The sequence below is a fragment of the Danio aesculapii genome, chromosome 5 (genome assembly GCF_903798145.1).
Source record: "Danio aesculapii chromosome 5, fDanAes4.1, whole genome shotgun sequence".
In the NCBI taxonomy this organism is placed as follows: domain Eukaryota; kingdom Metazoa; phylum Chordata; class Actinopteri; order Cypriniformes; family Danionidae; genus Danio; species Danio aesculapii.
The window spans coordinates 36,507,947-36,533,261 of NC_079439.1; the positions used below are offsets into that span (position 1 = coordinate 36,507,947).

Here is a 25,315-nt window from a genome sequence, read left to right on the forward strand (position 1 = left end):
ACCTGCTTTCTTTTGCTTTCAGTTATTTTTGTTAATACGTTTTAATTATCATCCAATAACATTGCTTTAATATGAGATTAACTTCCCATTTAAGTGTAGTTAACTGGTGATCTGGGATATTTAGCCTGGACAAACAAGACAATAATTTTTTAAATATCTATGGTTTTTAAGAACATTTTTGTTGAATAAAAAGTATCCTCTATACTTTGCTCGTTTTGACACAATATTTAAATTTTATGGCAAGGAAATAATTAGTTTGGTGGGACCAGAAAAAAAAAAGGTAAATCCTTAGTATTGAGCCATAAAAATTCATGTGAAATAAAAACTAATCGCAACGTGAAACTATGCCACAACCCGGCTCATGCTCAACACAGAAAAAAGTTAAATGAATGTGGAGGCAGGTGGACATAACACAGAATATAAATTAGGTATTTTTAGCATGCCAAAGTCAAATTTATGCATATAAAATATATTTTCCCAACAACAAAATTGTGGCTAATGACAATTGCGAGTGGCTAATAATGTTGAAAAACTACAAGTCACAGTGGCTGGTGATAAAAAAAAAATTATGTTTAGCCCTGGTGAGTACATTTCAAGCATTCATTTTCTCTAAATTTTATTGACATGCAAAAAATATATCCTTTTTTGCAAACCAAGTCCATTATGAATGTAAATAAATGCAAAATGTGATACCAACATTTTTATTCTGTTACTAATTTTAGTTTATATTATTGTTATACCACTAAACGAGTAGATAGTAACAGAGTTGACATTTTTCACCATTTTGTTCTTTAGCACAAGAAACCAGAAAACCAGATCATTAACATTAATCAAGGCAGTACAAAACTGAACTTAAAAAATAATAGAAAATGATAGTAAATAATAAACAAATCAATTGACAAATAATAGATATAAAAATTACTAATATGTGTAAAGTGAAAATTAACCAGGATTTATAAATACTGTCATATGCCTACAGGAAGAATTTCTCAAATGTTATGCACAACTGCATCTTGTCAAATTGCACCAGTGGAATCCACTGAACTCTCAAAAAGCAACGAAAAATAAATGTGACATTGACTGCCTTTAATGTCAGACTGTCTGCCTGTACCTGTACCAAAATAGGTCATCAACTGCTCATTCATTTCTCACAGCGGACTTGAAGTTATTTGACAGAATGATCATAATATGAAGTGAACGTAACTTAACTTTTAATCAGTGCATGTGTAATATTATTTAATTTACTAGAAAGGCAGCATTTTACAACGACATCAGACATACTGATAATCTTACTTAAAGCTAGTTTGCTTGTTTACATACATTGATGGTTCAGTGAAGAACTTTTAAAGTCTGTGTGAAATCAAAATTTACAATGTTTATTTAGCATATTGGTGTTCATTAGTTGACCAACTAAATCCACTGAAGAAAAATAATGTTTCGGTAATCTTTAACAAAGACTATAGAATACACAAGACATGTCACTCGTTTCTTTTTGAATAGGGAAAGTGTAACTGTGAATAAAGCCCCACCTACTAGCACAGGAGCCAATCATCAATCGCCATAAATTGACAATACTTCGGGGGAGGGGCTTGGAACAGATATGAGTTTCTGCAGATTTGGATTGATTTGAATGCTTAGAATCTAATCTAAAGGGACAGTTGTTTAATTTTATTGGTGATATCTTATATATAAAATTCAATCGTAAGCTTGGCAAGCAGTTTTGGAGAATTTGATGTTTCCCCATTCAAACAGAATGCCCGAGCACACAGCCCGAAAGGTATTTCAAAGATGGTCGCCGAGTGAAATGACTTGCATTAAATGGACTTTGTCTTTAATCAAAATCTGACCATTTTCTTCTGCATTAGAAGTATTAGTCCTTTTTCTGTTGATGTCAGTTTGACAGTTTTAGTCACAATATGCTTAAAGTCCATTTTTTTAGATGTTAGAATCAGCATCAAACGCTAGCAGTTTGGAAAATAAATAGATCAACATTTTTTTCATGTCACCTTAAACTTAATTTCCTAACTAAATCCTGACCAATCAAATGCTCTCTAATATCTGACATTTCCCCAACTCCCTCAAAACGGTTACCATTTGCTTTTCATTTGATGCGCTTGATCTCAACCAGAGCTGTGCTAAAAACAAACTGATATTGGCTGTTTTTTTTTTTAAAGGAGAGGAGCTACTCTGTGTCCAGTCCTCTCTTCATGTTTCAGTTGAGATTATGTCAAACATTGAATAATTGAACAAAGTTCCTTACATTGGAAAATATGTTCTTTACATTATTATTAATACGTTTTAGCATTTTATAACAAATGTAACAGACACACTGATAATCTCACTTAAAAGTACAACTAGCAGTCTCTGAAACAATAATCAAAGGGGGCCTAGAAAGCAACTGTTAAAAAGATAATGTAAAGCTTGACGATCATAACCCTGGACTGATTTTACTCCCAGCGCTTCTCCACATTACTAGCATGTAAGAGAGATCATGATTTTGGAGGAGAGCTACATATTGTAAGATGCCTAGTGACATTATTTCCCCTGGTGACCACTTTGACTGTCTTTGTTTTTATAGCCTATGAGGGATGATGACAAATGCAATATGTCTTCCACACGTCTCCATAACTGACTTTGCTTTCTTTTTATAGCTGACCTCTTTCACTGAATTTCTAGATCATTTCATAATCATACTGTAACATACTAGATAAAAAAGCAGTAATACGTAAACAAAACAATACAACAAATAGAAACAGTATGATTCAGTATCTGCCTCTGCTCTACTTCTGAGTGTCTGTCTTCATTTCATCTTTGTGGATGACTGGATTTGGCTTGAAAGCTTACAATTTTGAATTAACATCATTTCTCAGAGTGGTCTAGCCATAACAAATTGCAATAAAAGAAAAAAAATTGGTACTTGAATTGTATTTACAATTAATTAAATTGTACTTGCATGAATAAATTGGTGCAATGCACTTTATGGATATACATGTTTTTACATTGCACTTATAATTTTTTAATTATCTTTATGTAATCAAATCTGCAATTAATTTCTCCAATTAGCTTTAAAATAATACTTATCTATACTTATACTACACCTTAAAGGGATAGTTCACCTGAAAATGAAAATTTAAGTCCACATTTACTCACCCACCCCTCGCTTGTTCCAAACCAGTTTAAGTTTTTGTTCAGGTGAACACAAAAAATATATATTGAAGAATGTTGGAATCCTGTAACCACTGACTTCCATAGTATTTTGTTTTTGATGGACGTTATGGACGGTTACAGGCTTCCAATGTTCTTCGATATATCTTCATTTGTGTTTAACAAAGCAAAAAAAAAAAAAGAACTCTAACTGGAACAAGTCAAGGGTGAATTAACAATTAGACCAGTGTTTCCCAACCCTGTTCCTGAAGGCACACCAACAGTCCACATTTTCAACCTCTCCCTAATCAAACACACCTGAATCATCTTATCATAACATCAGAAGAGACTCCAAAACCTGAAGTTAATGGGTCAGATAACAGAGAAATCCAAAATATGTACTGTTGGTGTGCCTCCAGGAACAGGGTTGGGAAACACTGAATTAGACTTTTCATTTTTTCATAAACTAACCCTTTAACCTACCCTGAGACACATGCCTAAATTTCATTCTCTTGATAGGTTATCCATCCAAATACTTTTGCACCATAAATAAAAAAAATCCATAATAATAAGACAAAAAATTTTGGATGCTCATTACCAGGATACATGTACATAAATGGCCAACCTGTTATAACATTTCAAACTCAAAAAAGTCAATGAAAGTCACTTTGTTAAACTGCAGAGTTACAGTTCCAACATCAAATGTCAGATCTCTTCCAAATCCTGATGAATATGATTCACCAGCTACAAACAATTTCTGTTAATCCTTTATAGAACACTAGTGAAATACTTATAGGAAAACACCTGGAGACATTGGGGTTTATTACAAGACTTCTGAACCTTAAGAATAAAAAAAAAAAACGTAAACAACTATTGTTGCGCCAGTATATTCTGCACTTGAAAGAGAATTCAACTCATATACTGTGCACACACAGAGATCAGAACCACAGGACAAAAAAAACAATTCTAATCTTATTTCTCTTCAGGAAGGAGTTAAACACAAGAGTGTGTGTGGTTGGGAGGAAGCTCAAACCAGAGCATGCAAAAGTTCTGCGGTCTATGCCAAACAAAGACTGGTTTGCTGTGTGTGTGTGTAGGAATGAGATTGTGTGTGTTTATTTGCCTGCAGGATTTTTAGTGTATAACAGAGGATGCGTATGCTTCAAATCACTCTGAATCAGCAGCAACTGTACCGGAGATCGATAAGAAAGGATTGAGACACACAGCAGCTTCAAAATAAGCTGTCAAACTAGAATAACCAGGTCACAGGCGCCCTCTACAGCTCAACCATGATACAACAGCCACAGTTCCCTAACATGTTTTATTACATTAATAAGAGATTGAACATTTTTATATGGATTATTACATTTTATTAGGTTACATTTAAATATCTTTATATGAAACACTTGCATTTAATAATAACAATAATTATTAAAATAATGACGATGATGATTCTACTCAATTGAAGCAGGTGAATCATTACTACATAAAATATATTACATCTACATAATCTTTTAATCATAATTATGCTAGCAATAATGTTACTTTACATGTATAATATAAAGTATTTGACTATATTATTCTAGATTAATATTATTCTAGATTAATATAAATAATATTGGTGTTACATTTTATTACTTTTAATTAAAACATTTTTTCATTTTTTATTTGTGCACATTAATGAGAGGATCATTTTATGATGCACATATGTGTGTGTGTGCTCACCTCTCCTATCTGTGTGTGCGTCTCTTCAACAGACAGAGAGTATGAATGAATGATCTCCTGCATGCGCAGAATATGTTCCTCTTCAATGCCTTGGAATTTCTGCAAAAGACACACAAACACACAAAAGCAGATGTTAGAAATTACACTAAATCTTTTTCCACAACAGTCCTGGGTGTGTGTGTGTCTACATGAAACCTTTTCTTATGTTGTTGGCAAAACGCTATGAATAGCCTATTTGGGTGGTCTGGATAGCTAAGAAACACATAACACACACACAAACATACTGAAAATGAATATGCATGCGTGTATGTGGGATATGTGTGTGTGTGTGTGTGTGTGTGTGTGTGTGTGTGTGTGTTAAGGATGGCTGCATGCCTGATCTGCTGTTTATGCTCCTCTCAGACTGACAGTGGGGTTTTTAGAAGATTTAAAGGGAAGAGGAGAAAAAGACGAGGAAATGAGTGGAAACAAGATAATGACAGCATAAGTCAGAGCATGTGTGACCACAGGGAAAAAACGCGTTTGTGCATGTGTGTGTGGATCATGTAGTGAAACATCAATAAAGAGCTTAAACGCTGTATGTTTGAGGACACTGTGGCTCTGAGTTTGGGACTGAAGAATATTGTAAGTGGGTACGTGAGGGACAGTGGAGATGAATTGAAAGCACCAACGCAAAAGATAACGTCAAAAAAAATGTCTTTCAGCTTTCAGTATAATGAGATTAAACAACAATTAAAGCTATTTTAACAGATTTTAAATACAAATATATGAATTCCACTTATAATAATAATTAAAAGTAAAAACTAGGGCTGCACGATATTGGAAAAATCTGATATTGTGATATTTTATTTTTCTGTGATAAATATTGCGATATGAAAAGATGGTTTAATAACTCTATTTGACTGTTTTCTGGGGAATTTAACAGTAAATTAGGTACAAAAATGTAATAATCACAATACAAAAAATGCTTTTCTTCCTTAACTTTGTCCTGTTTCTAGTCCAAATATCAAAAAATTCTTAGATCAAGTAAAAATATTGTTTTGTTTTCACCTTCAGAAGAAATTAATAGTTTTTTCACTTAAAACGAGCAAAATGATCTGTCAGTGTGGTAGGTAAAATAATCTTGTTTTTGCTTTGAAATGTAGATATTTGAACTAGAAACAAGACAAAACTTTTAAGAAAAACTTTTTTGTTGTTGCATAAATCATATCAATTTTATTTATAAATTTGAAGTCAGAATTATTAGCCCCCTGAATTATTAGCCCCCCTGTTTATTTTTTCCCCAATTACTGTTTAACAGAGAGTAGATTTCTTCAACATATTTCTATACATAATAGTTTTAATAACTAATTTCTAATAACTGATTTATTTTATCTTTGCCATGATGACAGTAAATAATATTTGACTAGATATTTTTCAAGACACTTCTATACAGCTTAATGTGACATTTAAATCCTTAACTAGGTTAATTAGGTTAACTGTGCAGGTTAGGGTAATTAGGCAGGTTATTGTATAACGATGGTTTGTTCTGTAAATAATCCAAAACAAATATTGCTTAAAGGGGGCTAATAATTTTGAACTTAAAATGTAAAAACTGCTTTTATTCCAACAGAAATGAAACAAATAAGACTTTCTCCTGAAGAAAAAATATTATCAGACATACTGTGAAAATTTCCTTGCTCTGTTAAACATCATATGGGAAATATTAAAAAAAGAAAAAAGAAATCAAAGGGGGGCTAATAATTCTGACTTCAACTGTTTGTATAAATAATTAAATAAAATTAATTTTTGTTACACCTCCAAACATGTTTTTTGTGCTCAAATGTTCTAAACTCTCTTGAATGTTCTAAACTCTCTTGAAAGGTCTTAAAAACACATGCAAACTCTACAAATCACGTGTTCTGTGGTTCCTGGTCAACTGTATTTCAGACTCAACATTGCATATCTTGGCGTCACAGTTCAAGCCTCGGCTGGGTCAGTTGGCATTTCTGTATGGAGTTTGCCTATTCTCCCTATGTTCGCATGGGTTTCCTCCGGATGCGCCGGTTTCCCCCACAAGTCCAAAAAACATGTGCTGCAGGTGACTTGGTTGGGCTAAATTGCCCATAGTGTATGTGTGTGAAGGAGAGTGTATGGATGTTTCCCAGTGATGGGTTGCAGCTGGATAAATTAACGGTTCATTCCGCCTTTGGGCCCCTAGATTAATAAAGGCACTAAGCCGAAAAGAAAATGAATGAATGAATTGCTTATCTTGCAATGTGACTACTGCAGATGCGCACATTGCGACATCGATGCTGAAACAATATATTGTGCAGCCCTAGTAAAAATTATGAAACTAAAAAGCAAAATGATTTGTAAAAATTAAGCTAAAAACTACATTTTTCAAAAGTAAAAAGGCAAAAATCACTCATTTTAAATCGAGTACCCAGCCCTGTATCATTCATTCATTCGTTTTCTTTTCGGCTTAGTCCCTTTATTAATTTGGGGTCACCAAAGTGCAATGAACCGCCAACTCATCCAGCATATGTTTTTTATGCAGCGGATGCCCTTCCAGCTGCAACCCATCACTAGGAAACATCAATTCACACTCATTCACCAATAGCACGTCTTTAGACTTGTGGGGACACTGGAGCACCCGAAGGTAACCCGCACGAACACGGGGAGAACATGCAAACTCAGAAATGCCAACTAACCAGGCTTGAACCAGCGACCTTCTTGCTGTGAGGCAACAGCACTGCCCACTGCACCGCCACCCTGTATCATATTATTTATAAAATACAAATCATTTTTTTTCCTGTGTAATGTGCTGTGATAAATAAAGCATGCAAAATGTGCAAATTGTGCATATTGTTACTTTTGAAGTATTCCTTGTGGGAGCACCAAATATAATATTATAATTAAAATATTCACCTTATTCTCTGCGTACAAGTGGGCGCAGCCATTTGAATAATTTTGGCTCGAGACTTCCGGTCTCATTCACTTCCATTCATTTTTAAATGTTAAAAACAGCTGGTTTTGCTGCTTGGTGTTGCAAACTGATATTTTCATATTATATTATTCTACTTTATCTGTAGAGTAAGTAGTTTGACCGTTTTCTGCCGTTTATTATTCCTAGTCATTTCTCCCATAGGCAGCTGAATTGGAAGTTCTAAAACAATCGCAAAAACGTGCACACTTCCGCATTGAAGAATATGATCAATAACGTACAACTAATATTTAATGTAATGTTAATATATATTCATTATAAAAAAAGTTAAGATTGTTCTTTTTACATTCTTTTATTGAATTCACAATATGTGACTTCTACACCAGTGTGTTTTTTCTAGCAACAAAACAATTTAGGCAAAGTGCAACCTAGAATGTCACTAATGATGACTTATTATCCAGAAGATATGGTCTATTCAGAGTTGAGAAATTCTATTTTACTTTATTATATTGATTTACACACATGCACACACTAATTGTTTTCATATGCATTATTCGGACAGGGATCTTTTCATCTTTTTCCTTTTTTCCTCTTATTTACTCATTTATTTGTAACCTAGCCTAATTATTTTCTCAGAGGATATGTTTGTTTTTAATTAATAAATGTCATTTTATTTGAATTTATTTTATTTTGAGGGGATGGTGGGGGAAAACAGTCTGTAACTTTTATTATTCTGTATTATATACTACTAATGTATGGTCTTGTTTAATACCAATTAAATTAAATAAATACTTTATTTGGACACAACTATAGGATGTATAGAAAATACATGTCTGGATTTATTATTGTTAATCCAGACCAAGAATCATAATAGCTTTTAAATAAAATCAACAAATATACAAATTATCTTCGAAAAAAAGTACACCCCATAATGCTGAGACCTCAACAAACACACTCCGCCCTTTCTTACTTGTGCAGTTTCTGTCATTCTTTGCTCAAATTCAGTTTTGGCAGTGGCGTATTTCTCCACATATGACTTATAAGACTCAGTGGCTTTCTTGACCTTCAATCCAGCCTACAAACAAAGAACACAAAACAGACAGAGGCCAGATTAGACACCTTTGTTTTTGAGGATGTGCTTTACAATTTCCTTTATAAACTGTCTCTACAATTGAGCACAGAAAATGATCCTTCAGGAGCATAACTTGGGAGTTTCCTACAGGAACTAATCCAGCAAACTTTCCAGTATTGCTCAGTAGTTAATTTAAGCATGAGTGTGTCTGTACCTTGTCCAGGTCTCCCTGTTTGGCTCCCTCTTTGCGCATGCGCTCTTGCTCGAGTGTCTTGTTGATGTAGTTTTCTTTGCTCTTCAGCAAAGCCTGCGAGACGCTCTGAATGTTCTGCACTGCCTCCAGCGTTGACGCCACTTCCTCCTTTGTCTATAAGCAGGAGAAAGCACAAAATAAATCAGCAATGCAAATTATAGTTAATACATACTAGTGCTTGAGGATGTTTTTACACCAAATTCAGTCAAATTAGACATTTTAATTAAGTAAAAAATGAATGAAAATAAAGCTACCTACTGTATAAGTTTTGCATTTTCTAGAATTTATACTCTGTGAACCTAAGCTGGTAACTTTTATGTCCTCTTAAAGTGACATTTAAAGGCTTAAACAAAATTTAAAACTGCTTTTATTCTAGCCCAAATAAAACAAATAAGACTTTCTCCAGAAGAAAAAATATTATCAGACATTCTGTGAACATTTCCTTGCTCTGTTAAACATCATTTGGGAAATATTTAAAAAAGAAAACAAAATTCAAAGGGGGGCTATTAATTCTGACCTCAACTGTATATGATATATATTACTTGATACTTTCCATTCTTAAAAAGCCTTTCATAGTTTCACAGAACACAGTTTCATCTTCATGAGTACATTTAAGGAATGACCTGTATGCCGTGGACTCATTTAGCTGAGAAATTGGGTTCATTCTTCGCTATGTGGCATGTTATGACCAAAGTTACATGGATATTAATCAAACGCCACAGATGACGGCAGCTCCCATACCTTCTTATGATTTTTGGCTTGTTCGTCTACATATTTCTGGACTTCCTTGATGAGCTCTTGCAGTTTGCGGACCAGCTCCATGTGACACGCTGCCAGTTTCTCCGTGGACTGTTTAAACACGTCCCACACCGGCGCAAACGTCCTATGGAACAAATACCCATTTCATTACACTCCGCCTACATTGCACAAATAAGGCACAAAAAGATTTGTGATTTAACACCAAGGTGTGTTTACACTCTCTATATCAGATTTATCCTCTGGTCCTGGTTGTTTTTAATGGAAACATCTCTGTGCGAGGTTTAACGACACTATAATGATAATATGATATGTGTGGGGGGCCTGAAAACCATGTTCAGTGGGATAAAGCACAGCAGGCCACTACAAAACCAGATTTCACCTCACACAACTGCACCTAGTGTATTTTGCTAATAGTTCCTATACAAACTTGGCTATTTCAGTATCATGATAGCAATAACAATGAGCTAATTGCTTTTTTCCTGCAGATCTTTTTGAAGTAGCGTATGATGTTTCGCCTGACTGGCAATACGTCCCGCATTAGCAGGGAAAGTACATTGAGCCTGCCAGAATAAAGTTTATACAGAATAAAAAAAGCAAGAAAAAAAAAGTTCCAGGCAGGTAAGTGAACAGCTGTGGGAATTAATTTTGTTTCTTCACATGTAATGAACTGGGCTTTCATGGATAAAGCCTGAGAGACATTGAAACGATGTGGGTTTTCCAGCTCATTATAAAAACATTATTAAAATGGTGTTCATAATGAATCCACTGGGCTTGTAAAACCTCAGATACACACACACACAGGCTCACCCGAGCTGAGAGAAGTTGCTGGCAGTCTTGGCTAGTTTGGTCATTGATCTTGAATATGCCTCTTCTATGGTGGCTCTGAGATGAGAAAGAGTGAAAGAGAGAGAGAGAGAAAGCATGTGTGAATAATTAAATCAAACAAGCCATCTAATACGTTTTACTGAATAGAAAGTAATCACTTAAGCGATGCTCTGATTTTATACGACTTTCAGTTTTCAGCTTTCATAACAATTAATATATACTTATATATACACAATAGCTACTACAATAAATTGTGCTAAAATAAACTACATAATTATAACTATTTAATAATTGTGATAAAATGTAAAGAGCTTAACTATTTTGTGTTCAAGTTAAGTCAGTATATTTATAAAGCACATTTAAAAACACCGGTATGTACCAAAGTGCTGTACAAGACCAATAATAAGATTGAATAGAAGAAACTTCACAACATAACTAATAGACGGGACTTTAATCAGGGTTCATATACACATTTTTACTACTAAAACTCAATGACTTTTCCATAACTTTTCCAGGACTTTCATGTTTCATGTAATGTTTACATATACATGGTAAATAATAAGAAAAACAATGCACATTCAAAGTTATCACAGCATATCATAAAACAGGCAACAATCTATTAAGCTTAAATCAATCTTTATATGTATGTAAAAATTATTTAGATAATGCTCACACAGCACTAATAACGTAAGAGCATGTGTTTGGCCATGGACAGAAAAGAAGACAACTAACCCATATTTAAGTATATAGATATTTGGTAAACTAATTTCCATGACCTTTCCAAAACTTTGTGGGTTTTTCAGATTTTCCTAAACTTTTCCAGGCCTGGAAAATGCCATGCCAAAATTCCATGACTTTTCCAGTTTTTTCATGACCATATGAACCCTGTTTAATGTACACATTAAAATAATCAACATACAAATGAATCAAATGCAATAGAATACAAAGAAGTCTGTATATGTACAAACCACCATTTAAAAACCCACAGTGTTTTTGTCAATAAACATGATCACCTGTGTCATTTTATAGACTGAATAGTTTAACTAAACAAAAACGCAAAAACAATCAAATAAATAAACAAATATAATACAAATTATGTGAGTGTGTGTAAAACCTCAACTTGTAGTGTATCCCTAACAAACACTTGGCACCTTGAAAATCTATTGCTATTCATCTTATTTTTAAGATAAAAAAATAGTAAGATAAATATAAATAATAAATATTTAGTCTAAGATCAGTTCACTCAATTAGAAGCAACAAACAAAATCACACTGTGTCCACAAGGGGGAGACAAAAACGCTCCTTTGGTGGCCAAAAAGATTTTTAAAATCCATCATCATCTCTCAAAACACCCCACAATACAACAGAAAAAGTAAAGAGGGGTCTGGATGCAATCTGAGCTGCATCCAATGCTTTTTAATGCGCTCACCTACACTGAAAAAAGTGTTGCATGCAAAACTGTTGCAAACAATTTATTTGTGTTGAATTTAAACAAACAAATTATATTGAGCAATATTCAACTTAATTTGTTTGTTTAAATTCAACACAAATAAATTGTTTACAACCACTTAATGTAAAAAAAAATAGAGTAAATCCAAGGAATCATCTTTGAATAATTTTTTTCAGTGTACTGGCTAGGGGATTTCACTGACAAAGGTCTAGAATTTGTCCCTTTACATGAGCTCATTTGTTCTATTTTGACTGCTATGCCATCATAAATAGGGAACAGAACAGAATCCTCTGTTCGCTGTCGCTTTGGTGTGACTTCAGCTAATCAGTTTTGCAACAAATATTCTCAACATCTAGCTGTGCAAGAAAACATACAATCTGACATAAGTGAAGTCATCTTTCGCTACTGTATTGTTTTTAAATAGAGAAAACATTTTACAAGTAACTTTCAGCCTAAATCTTGGACCTTATTCTTGAAACAAACAAAATGACCAACAAAAAGGTGTGAAGCACCAAAACTGGACCATATTAAAATTAATTTAATTACTATTTTTACTAGGGCGACGCAGTGGCGCAGTAGGTAGTGCTGTCGCCTCACAGCAAGACGGTCGCTGGTTCGAGCCTCGGCTGGGTCAGTTGGCGTTTCTGTGTGGAGTTTGCATGTTCTCCCTGCGTTCGCGCGGGTTTCCTCCGGGTCCTCCGGTTTCCCCCACAGTCCAAAGACATGCGGTACAGGTGAATTGGGTAGGCTAAATTGTCCGTAGTGTATGTGTGTGTGAATGAGTGTGTATGTGTTTCTCAGTGATGGGTTGCAGCTGGAAGGGCATCCGCTGCGTAAAAAAGTGCTGGATAAGTTGGCGGTTCATTCCGCTGTGGCGACCCCAGATTAATAAAGGGACTAAGCCGAAAAGAAAATGAATGAATGAACTATTTTAATATTGTTGTTATAAACAGATTTTCAGTTGTACTTTTTTTATAAGAGAGGCTAGAAAAAATTATGAAGCTCTACATTATTATTATTATTCAAATTGCCAGTTGAATGTGCTGGCCAGTTTGTTATTTGCCTAATAAATGACGATAGGCGACAGTTTTTAATTTAAAACTTTAACAGATTCCTATTTTCTTTTCTAATGATACATGATGTAATACATTTGTATTTTAAAAATAAGTAATTTTTTTCATGTTTCTTTATTCTAAATCTTTATGAAATATTTTTAGTACATCAAAAGGTGTAGTTATGATGACCATCCAGCAAGCTAATCCAGCTAAAAATTGTGCTTAAAATGTTACTAAAAGGCAGTATTTAAATCTCATAATTAAATAGAAAATGAGGCGTATATCTGCGAAACGGTCCACTTTTTAAGAAAAAAGAACCACCCCTTTCACTAGGCTGGCTACAGGCCTGACCTAACCCCACCCCTAACCCATACCCCTCACAGTGACGTCACTAGCTCCATTGAGCGCATTGCGTTTGCCATTGCATCTTTGAGATATGCAGTCTCAGCTTGCATCATCAAGGCTGCATCCAGAAACTATTGGAAAAGTACATGAATCAAGATTGCAACTTCTTCAACTTAAACACATAAACCCTCCAATGGCCTAAAGGTGCACTGGTATTATGAATCCGCAAACAATTCCTCTGAACTCCAGGGGCATTTTCAACCCTCTGCACATATTAAATCTATCAGAGGGTGAATTCTTTCCATTATTTTTACATGGCTTTGACTGTTAAAGCAGGTGAGACGTGTGATGGATGGTGACGCTCTTGAAGGACTTGCAGCATTCCTGATAACCATTTGGATGGTTTTGTGAGAAACGTCTTTAAATAGTTTCCTCTGGAATAGCTCTACTCTCTTGACACATGTTAGGATTGTGCAAGACAAGCAAGATTTCCAGCAGTTTTACAGGTGAACGATCTGACAAAACTGTGCATGTTTTCGGAACAAAAATCTCTCAGATAGTGTTTTAGCTAATATTTTGTACTGTATTAAATATTTTAGGGGGATTAGATTATGACTGTACAAGGGATGCATGGTATATCGGCAGTCATATCGATATCAGCCAATAAATGATACTTTTAATGTTATAGTTATCAATCTGATATCAATATTAGGCCGATATCTAGCTGATAGATTATGTAATTGTACAGAACTTCACACATACATGGGTCGAACTTGTCCGGTGCACTATAACAGAGCTTTCCTCACATTGTTTACTTCTTCAAAGACCATCCTTTCATTGTGTGTTAGTGCTGTGCGTTAATATCTCAGTATGTAACCATATTTATTATCATTGTAGATGTTTGATAGAGTGTCATTATGTATTTTGGTTTAAATTGCCTCAGGAAATTTCTGAATGCTTTCTTTTAGATACTGAGTCATGCCCTCTAGTAGCATTACTTGGACTTAACCCTACAAATGCTTCCTTGTCATCTACACAATCAAATGCACTTGCCTTCTGTTTAATGATTGCTAAAAGGCTTATAACACTGAACTGGAAAAATCCTTCTCCACCCAGTTATGTACATTGGATGCATGATCTGATGCAGTCTTTGCAAATAGAAAAGATTAGGTATACAGTTTGCGGTAATACTGAAAAATTTGACACTATGTGAGCAAATTGGGTTCTGCTGCTAGATTAGAGCAGTTGATGTCTAATGATTCCATGTATTTGGTACTGTGGCTCTCTGACTAATATCTAACAATAAAAAACACAGTTAAACTAAATTAACTTGTCAGATTAATATTAATTTATTATGCAATTAAAAAATGAATTGGCATGTCTAATTTGTGTCGAACACATTAAATTTAGCATTTAAAAATACTGATTTGTTTTAACATGTGAACAACAGCATACAGAACATCAGTTATTGACCTCCAAATCTAAAGAGTTATCGTTATCAGCCCAAATATCCACATCGGTAGATACCTAGACTGTACTGTACATGTTGCCATATTGTGATGAAATCATATATCTTTGTTCGGACAGTCTGATCAATGACCTGCAATACGATAAAGGGCATTGGCATTTAAAGATTGTGAGGTGTACCACCCAGCTATTAATGCTATATGAAAAATATTAGTTTTAAGATTGTTTTGCTACATTCACTACACATCACCAGCTGTCCCAGATTTTTTACTTATTTAAAAACCCAAGCATTTGTGATTTAGATCAAATATATGCATTTAAAATGAAACAAAAAGTTATTTGGGGTAAATAACGTGTCAGTGCTCTTTGGGTAAGGGTTAAATAAAAAACATAAATAAATAAAGATTGTTACCCTGGTGAAGTCAAGTGTTTGCTGAAACGTGTAGGTGCAGTTTTAATGGACTAGCCATGCTAATAAAGGCTTTTAAACTTATTTATTTATATTTTTTAGATTGGCTTGGACTTATGATCATGCTTTTTTAGTCTACAAAACATAGATTTCAGAACAAATCAAATGAATTTGTACTTAAGCAAAATTAAGCCAGAAAATTTGTCAGCAAAGATTTAAAGCTAAATTTATTGATATCATCACATTTGTTTCCATGTCCATTTCAGTTAATTTTATTAGTACGTTTTAGTCCTTCAACAAACTTTTTAAATGGTTAGTTCAGACAGACTGCAAATGTACTTTTTTCCTAAAATTATTCATTGGGTTTTGTTTGAACTACAGATTAAAATGCATAAAAATAAATAAAATAAAAAGACTATAAAAATATATAAAACATCTAAGTAAAAAAACTTATTATGAAACATTGAAACATCAGTAATCTAACAAATAATTAAAAAGGTGAAAATAAATATGCAAATAAATTAAATGAGAACAAAAATTAACAGCGCATAATTAAAAAAATAATAATAACAATGTTCAAATCATTTTTGTACCTTGTATTTCACAGCTTTCCAGTGTGTGCTGGTTAAGCAAATTTGTTAATCGTTGCTGAAATGTAAGACATCCGAACAATAAAATAAGACACCAACTAGTGTTTGAAAGCTCAAACTTCAGAAAATGTTCCACCTGGCTAAGAATTGTTGAAAGGGGGTCCATATTTTATAAAACAGGATAGCCTTTGAGTTCTTGCAATTGTATTTTTTAATGATTTATCTCAGCAAACAAAAACAGATACAAATGTCTGTGTTTTAAACCAAACATTAGACTTCCCTCATCAAAGAAAGAAAGAAAGAAAGAAAGAAAGAAAGAAAGAAAGAAAGAAAGAAAGAAAGAAAGAAAGAAAGAAAGAAAGAAAGAAAGAAAGAAAGAAAGAAAGAAAGAAAGAAAGAAAGAAAGAAAGAACGAATCATTTTTTACCTTTCTCTGATGAAGTCTGATAGCTCCTTGCTGGATATCTGGCCATGTTTCATGTTATGGTAGAGGACATCAAATCCATTGTTTTTATCGCCCTGCCAAAGAGAACATAATTGAATTATAAGCCACTGCATTTGATCACTACATTTCTCCTCTATTAAAAGACAAAAAAACAAGAAGCATAAGCAAAGAAATAAAGCCAAACTCCACATCATCAGTGGCGCAGGCGTTTGTTTACCACTTTGGGCTTCTCAACAATCATTGCTGTCATGGACTGAATGGCATCAAGCTGGCTTTGCAGAGCAGACTGATCCACCATGTTCATCCGCAGCATATTTTCCCTATTTTTGCCCATTTGAGAGTACATCGATGCTGTAGCGTGCTCTCAGTTGTGTAAAGGGTTTCATAGTAACCTCGGTTACAACAAGTGTCTGATATCAGTGCTTTAAAAATGCAGGCGTATGCATTATTCACATCTGAGGTGAAGCCTGATCCAAGCTCTCATAATGTAATGACTGAAACACAAACATTAATTTTAATTTAATGATATTAGTTAAGGAATAATATTGTATGATTTAAGAAAAATTATGACTAGCTTTCTGTAGATTGTTATTCATATGTTCCTTTCCCCTCTTATTTATCCTTTTTATTAATACTGTTGTATTTGAAATTATTTGATACATTTCTCACTATATTTGATAACAGTTCTTATTCTAATAGTCATTATGTGCTATTATATACATTATATTATATATATTATATTAAAATGCAATTAGGAGAACATACACATTATTCATTTATCCATTTATACTGCAGAAGATGAAAGAAACAAAATGTTTTTTTAAATTTGCTCAACATGCCCTTTTCGGAGTAGCAATATATGATTGAAGTGCATGAATTTTGGCATTAATAATAATAACAATGCTGTATTTGCTTAGCATGTATGCCCCGAGTGATTATAAACGCACCTGTCATCTTTGCCAATGTGGCACAACAAACTTAATCAATCATATGCTCTAATATACCCAATACATCAGATTAATGAAGCAAACCAAAACAAGCTAAATTATAAGCTATCATTTCTCAAGAGCAACTGTGAAAACAGAAATATCTGGCACACCACGAGGGTTCGACCAGTAACTCAAAGAGAAACACAGGAACAAATCATGTTTCTCTTCATTCCATAATATTTCCGTAACATCTGTATTTGCAATATACAGTTAAAAAGTTTGGGATTGGTTTGATTTTGGAAAGAATCATTTGGTTGCATGCATGCATTTAAAAATATTAAATTGCAATATATTATTAAATTGATAAATAGATGTTTTTCTAAATTTAAATTTAAAAATCTAAATTTGTGTCATTACTGCACTATTCAGTGTTGTATAAAACTGTAAATAGCTTATATTCAAGAATAATTACTCAGTTACTCTGTGTTATTGTCAAAAATGTTCATGCTGTTTAAATGGACTATTCGCAAAAATTGTCATGTATTGATCATTTTCTATTCCCAATGTATGATCTTGTAAAGAAAAGTTTAAGATATGAGCAAAAACACTCGAATATTACTGTTTCTGAAGTTTACTTGGAATAAAAGTTCAAAATAATGGCATTTGCTTTAAACAAAAGTAATTAATATAATATAATATAATATAATATAATATAATATAATATAATATAATATAATATAATATAATTCAATATAATATAATATAATTCAATATAATTCAATATAATATAATATAATATAATATAATATAATATAATTCAATATAATATAATATAATTCAATATAATATAATATAATATAATATAATATAATATAATATAATATAATATAATATAATATAATATAATATAATATAATTCAATATAATATAATATAATATAATATAATTCAATATAATATATATAATTCAATATAATATAATATAATATAATATAATATAATTCAATATAATATAATATAATTCAATATAATATAATATAATATAATATAATATAATATAATATAATATAATATGGGTGTCACAATGGTGCAGGTGGGTAGCACAATCACCTCACAGCAAGAAGGTCCTCCAGGTGCTCTGGTTTCCCCACAGTCCAAAGACGTGCTATAGGTGAATTGAATAAGCTAAATTGGCCTTGTGTGTGAAAGAGTGTGTATAGGTGTTTCCCAGTGATGGGTTGCGGCTGGAAGGGCATCCGTTGCGTCAAACATATGCTGGATTAGTTGGTGGTTCATTCTGGTATGGCGGCCCAAGATTAATAAAAAAAATTAATGAATAAATGAATATAATAACATATAATAAAATGTAATATAAATAATCTTACTGCTGCTTTCAATTAAAATTTAATTAATTAATTAATTAAATCTTAACCTTTATTAAAAAGAATGCTTAAAAGGTTATACTGACTCTAGTCTTCATTAATTGCTATTTTATGATTTAATATAACAGAAAAATTTTAGAATTAAACAAATAATAATCTAGAAAAGCATTTTAGATTGCTAAGAATCACTATCTATGCAAAAAAGGCATCATCGTGCTCAATAATCCGAAGAGATGAAGCTCTGATCTCAGGTTTATATTGTGTAACTTCCACATCAGCTTTTGTGGACACAGCAAATATCACGGCGAGTGTGTGTGTGTCTGCTTCCTGTAGAGCAAAGACAGCTGAGATCTGTGCGAAACTAACTGTGTGTTGAAAGAGCAGCAACAGGAAAGCCGAGTGCTACAGAAGTGACAGAGGAATGCAGTGATATTAAAGAAATACAATAGGAAAATAACAAAAAAAAAAAACTCAGGAAAATGCTTTGGGCGTCTGCTTCTTGCATACCAGCACAATACATGCCAGTCTGTTCTGCGATTGGTTCACGCAGCCCACATGCTGTTTCATCACTGAACTTTAAACGCAAGTCCAGTCACAAATTGTCATCATGTCCCAATTTACTTTCACTTTGTTTTGTTCAGTAGTTGCATATATCATCTCTTTTATACTTAACATTACTTGACATTACACCTACCCTGGGTTAAAGTATGTTCAAACTACAGGTTTCAAAACTGGATTAAGCAATGTTTTGTAATGTCAAATGTAAACAATGTCAAACATTGAAGCGCCAGAATGTTACAGCGAGACGTTTAGCATTTATAAACTGCTTAAAAGCCACAGAACTTGATTTGGTGCCTAGTTTATAAAACTGAAGTACAAACTACTAAATGATCCCATTTACTCTGAAAAACTAACTCATAATGACATACCCAGCACATATCTGTGACCTGCTATAATTCCATGACGTTAACAAGAGAGAAGTTCATAGACGTTTAAACACCAGTCTGGTAAACACCCGACATCTAGTGCAAGAGGAACAAATGTGGAACAAAACATGCTAATTTGAGCTTAAGTAAAAAGCGGAACTGTAATGTTGTGTTATGCCCTTGTGTTTCAGAGAAAGAGTTTAATAAACAACAATTTGGCTCAGGTAAGAAATATATTTATAGTAAAAAAAAAAAAAAAACAAGAGAAGAAATTACGTAGAAAAAGAACTTCTCAGAACTTACAACAGGGCTCTCAAAGTCAAATTGGCTAGGGACAATGCAGTGACTGACAACTCATAGGAGGGCCATTTTAACATTCAAGCACCAGAAAAAAAGGGTAAGTCTCAAATAATTGATGCATTTTTCACTGTAAAAAAATGCAGGGTTCCACACAATTCTTTCATGTTGTCCCAACACAAATTGATTAAGTTAACTTAACACTTTTAACAAATTTATGTGGATTGAACATAAAAAATTTTGTTTTGCCAATTGCCAAGTTGTGCCAATAAAATCTCAAGACTTGTGTCGTTTCAGCTCAGTTTAAATAAATAGTTTAACCGAGCAACAAAAAGTTTTTTTGAGTGTTGAAAGTTTGGACAACAGACAGACATTGATTCTTCAAACATTAGCAGTCATAGATGGCGTGCCATCAGTGGTAATGCAAACCAGCACGTTCAATCATGTCGCACAGCTGCTGAGATATATATTTGGCTGTTGTATGGCCGTGCGTTGGACACAAACTCAGCAATTCTTAAAAAGAGTAGCTCTCCACGTAGCTGATCTAGATGCTGTTTTATCTTTGTCAATGAAAATAAGCGCATAACTCACCTCAGCTGAAGAATCAGTATACCTTTTACTAGTACTACTCATTTTGGTCTCCATGTTTTTGTTTCTTGTACATGTTGAAACGCAGTTTTAATTGCTATGAAAGTGCTATATAATAGGTAGAATGACAGTATCTGTCCCAACCAATTGCATTGCTTAAGCAAAAGTTCAACAGAATGCGCAGAAGAGAAAGAATATTAGCAAAACATGAAATATCATGTTAACTTGTTTAACATTTCACCTGATTGGACCCAAATTCCTCCGTTGAATTATCCCCACGCTTTTATGCAGAAGTATAAACTGACCTTTACTGTTTTACCATTTTTACAAATGAGGACAAAATCAAAAGGATGTTTTAGAAGGTTTTGTCAAATTTAGCTCGCTTTATAGAACATACTATTCCCATAAATAAAACAAAGTAGGTACATTTAAAAAAACATTTCTTTCTTCAAGCTTAAATATAGATTGATTGCAAATGTTGTTACACTTGAAACAACACATATCCCAGCTAGCTTTTGTGCTCTCTGTATGACAGGTGAAAGACAATACAAAAGTCACTACTACCATTACTACTACCACTACGACGACGACTACGACAACAATTACTGCTACTGGGACGACGACTACTACTACAACTATGACGACAACTACTACGACTATGAAGACAACTACTACGATGACGACTGCTACTACTACTACTACTACTACTACAACAACTGTTTCTTTACTTCATAATTAGAGTTGTGTAGTATTTTGTAATGTTGTTTTAAAATGTGAAAGCTGACATGATCATGTATGTAATTTTGAGGAAAACACCATGGAAAAAGCATTCATTGCATGATGAAACTAATTAGAAAACAGATAGACTGCTCGAATTTTGTTTTTATACATTACTGTATCACAAAGTTAACATACATGATAAATAATATTGCTCAAACAGAAGTGTTTTTACCCTACTGGTGGCTTTAATATCATATTATTTAGTCAAAACAGGCCCAAGCAAGACATTAAATACACCTTGTTTTTTCCTCTTATGCATGTATCAGTTTTCTTGTTCTACAGTTTGGTGGCAGTAGAGATATTTTTATTATAAAATATAAATAGGTTTTGTGAAGTGCTATTTTTCATTTAAAAGTAAAAATAAATATGTTTTAAAAACTAGTTCTCCCTATTCTTCTATTTTACTCTACTAATTAAGGCACTTTCTCGGAGTGCTGTAATCTACCATGTTTTTACACTTAAAAATACACTCTGCCTCCTAAATACTAGCTTTAAATGCATTAGCTTTAACAAGTGTGTTCTTGTTAGTGAGATAGCAAACAGTCATGGGAAAGTTAATGGCCTGGTTTAATGCATGGTTTAGTCCACAGCCATCTGCTTAACCCAAGCCATGAAGGTTTCATAAACATTACAAAGCATGCTAAAATTGGCATAGCTGACACTCTCTGGCTTCTCATTTGAATCAGTTCAGCAGAGCAAAGAGATCTCAATTGTGATTACATTAGTATGCATTACATGTTTTCTGAGTGATGAAGACCAGGAAATAAAACAAACTTCACTCTCATGCAGTGCCAAATTGGGCTCAAATCATTTGTAAAACATTTATTTTTAACCATTTAGCACATTGTTTTATATGACATATTAAAAGATATATTTTTATAACAATAATAAAAAAAAAAACTTAATATTTTAAAACTTACATTTCACTGACATAATTGCCATTTTTAAAAACCTAAATCCAACATACCTCTAAAATAAAACTTTGGAGCACCACTACTTTGCAGCAACCTGGCATACTATCAGTAAAAAGCCGTTTAAAGCAGACCAAATTGATCTACTTACAGTAACTCACTTTCTGAGAATTACACTGCCATTCTGAGAGTAAACGTCTGTATGATAAATCAACAATGAGCACAGCAGAACATACAGACAACACCAGTGTCAAAGTTCAGCTGGGTCCCTTTCACCACAGCTCTGAGTTGCCCACATGACCTTCTGAACCCCCCTGTTTAAGCTGGGTGATCTGCCTCCGAGCTCAGGACATCTGTTCTACAGAAGCACAGCATTAATAACAATGCAAATGTACTGCATTCAAATGCTTTTAAAGAAAAAGATTTTAAAAATAAGTATATGAAATAAGACTGAGCAGTTTGACAAGATCATGATATAATCGATAAAGATCGTTATGGATCTTTCTATATTCATTTTGCAGTATTAGATATATCAGTTTATCAAAGTACTACAAGTTGTTGACAAGTATTCAAGGAACATGAAAAAAAAAATAAAAACATGAAAATAATAAATCATGCTAAGCTGCAAAATAGAACTTTGCAACATGGAGTATTTACAAAAGAATAGTCTCTTATTTTTTAAATGAACAAACATTTAGGTGAAACGTGGATGTGTGTCAGCACATTGAATAGATGCATTCAGTTTTAAAGTGACGTCAGTTTAACAGACCTGCGTCCAACTGAGCTAACAGCACAAGATAAAAAAGAACAGTTGTGTACTATATGATACGAGTTACTATGCGCACTTATGCATTCAACTGTCTGGTGTATGAATTTTAAAAGTGTTGAATTGGTCACAACATTTCCTAGTCAGATTACAATTAGGGCTGCAAGATACTAGAAAAATATGCGATATATATTGTTGAGTACTGTGAATTTGCGATAATGATATTACTTACAATATAACATTTCCCTAGAAAATGCTGTTTATTAGCTGTGCTTTTAAATTGTTATTTCATTCATTCTTTTTCTTTTCAGCTTAGTCCCTTTATTAATCCGGGGTCGCCACAGCGGAATGAACCGCCAACTTATCCAGCACGTTTTTACGCAGCGGAGGCCCTTCCAGCCGCAACCCATCTCTGGGACACTAAATTGTTATTTATTTGATGATATTAAAATAAACTGGTAAAATAATATTTTTCCGATCTAATTAATTCTAATTCAGACTACTTTTTAAAAAAACTTATGTTCAGATTTTAGTCAAAAAATTTGTCAAATTTTAGTCAAAATGCATGTAGTCTTTAAACCATTGAGTGAATACCTCAGCAGATATTCTTGGCTGTTGTCATTTTCCTCTCTTATCTCAATTCCCGCCATTAGTGTTTCTTTTCAGCTCTGAGTTCACCTCTTTTAGGGCTGCTCTAGCAAATAGCAGAACAGCTACTGGGGAGGTGGGGATACAGAGAGTACTGCCCCATTTGATTGGTGAAATTCAGATAAACAACCAACACAGAAAATAAATCGAATATAAATCACACTTGTCTGAGATACGTATATTGCACATACTATTGCAATAAGGATAATTTTGCGATATATTGTGACTCCCTGATTACAGTTTTATCAATAATACTTGTTTTCATTTATTTATATGTTTATCTAAGCTTGAAGTTCACTTGTTTTGAAAACAGGACAGGTTTTAAGGAAGGTTAAGTCATTCTGTGAAGCAGCGTGTCAGAACACAAAAAAAATTATTTAATGCAGCACAAAAGTGATAAAATGGTTGTTTAGGTGTACCTTTTGCTAGTTTAATTTGACCGGAGTGACATTATATGGGAGTAAAAAGTCAATCAAATGGAAAAAAATATCTTAAGAGTAATAAAGAGATAATGATTTTTAATAACATTTCATAAACACCAATTTATCACAGTCTTATTTAGATACAATCTAGTGGCAAATTGTTCCTATTTAACATTTTGACAAATTAGAATAATTTGCATGAATTTGTAGAAGCACGTTTATAAGCAGTCTAGGGCTGCACAATATATTGCTTCAGCATTGATATCGCAATGTGATCATTCGCAATAATCACATTGCAAGTATTCGCAATGTTGAGTCTGGCTTACAATTTATCATTTTGCAACTGTTTTTTGTTTTTTTATTTGGAGGCCTGTGACTGTGTGAGGGTTTTAAAAGCATTCAGGCATAAGAAATTGTACAGTTTGTAACTTTGACAAATTAATAACGATTACATTTATTGAATTGAAGACTATGAGGTATTATTTTACATTCGATTATTGAATTACTATATACCTGAATACAGATTGCCTCTGAAAACAATAAAACGTTGTTTATTTAATTGCTACCTTTTTCTTTATTGAATTTATCTATGCTTGTAGATTGTTAATCATTATGCATATGCACTTCACTACATGATCATCCCATGTAAAAAAACATTTTTCACATACTTTCATACTATATTAAACTAGATTTTCACCAAAAATCAGTTTTTACAATGTAATTATTGTGCCACCCCCAGCCTATTCAGTTTAATAAATTTTCCCTTTTCTCTTTCAATTTTTTCTTTTAATATCATTATTATTTATTTTACCTAACACACTACGCTGCCAACCTCAACTTTTGGTACTCACCTGTTTATGTGCTTAATTTGTAAAATGAATGCACATCATATATTGTTTATGCACATCATATACAGTTTGTTGCACAATATGAGGATTATAGTGTGGCTTAATTTTTTTTCTATTATAATATTTTTTAGGGGTTTTGAACCTTTAATTGGAAAGGACAGTAGAGGTTGCAGACAGGAAAGTATTGAGAGCAGAGAGAGGGGAAGGGTCAGAAAAGGACCTCGAGCCGGCAATCGAACTTGGGTCACCGTGAGCACTATGGTGCAATATGCTGACACACTTAACCACTAGGCTGTTGGCGCAGACCATTTTTATTCTTTTAATAAATTTTTTATTGTTATATATATATATATA

The 25,315-nt window shown here is 33.2% G+C and overlaps 1 protein-coding gene across 9 annotated transcripts in view; it reads right to left on the minus strand.

Moving 5' to 3' along the window:
• The window catches only part of fcho2 (FCH and mu domain containing endocytic adaptor 2), a 74,122-nt gene that overhangs the window by 44,823 nt on the left and 3,984 nt on the right, over positions 1–25,315 (minus strand). For all 9 annotated transcript variants that reach the window (XM_056458072.1, XM_056458077.1, XM_056458071.1 and 6 more), the window contains exons 2-7: positions 16,448–16,539; positions 10,687–10,761; positions 9,862–10,003; positions 9,082–9,234; positions 8,766–8,870; positions 4,870–4,968 (exon numbers count right to left, since the gene is read on the minus strand). In XM_056458072.1, the coding sequence (XP_056314047.1) occupies positions 4,870–4,968; positions 8,766–8,870; positions 9,082–9,234; positions 9,862–10,003; positions 10,687–10,761; positions 16,448–16,539 (666 nt within the window). The remainder of the gene's footprint in view (positions 1–4,869; positions 4,969–8,765; positions 8,871–9,081; positions 9,235–9,861; positions 10,004–10,686; positions 10,762–16,447; positions 16,540–25,315) is intronic.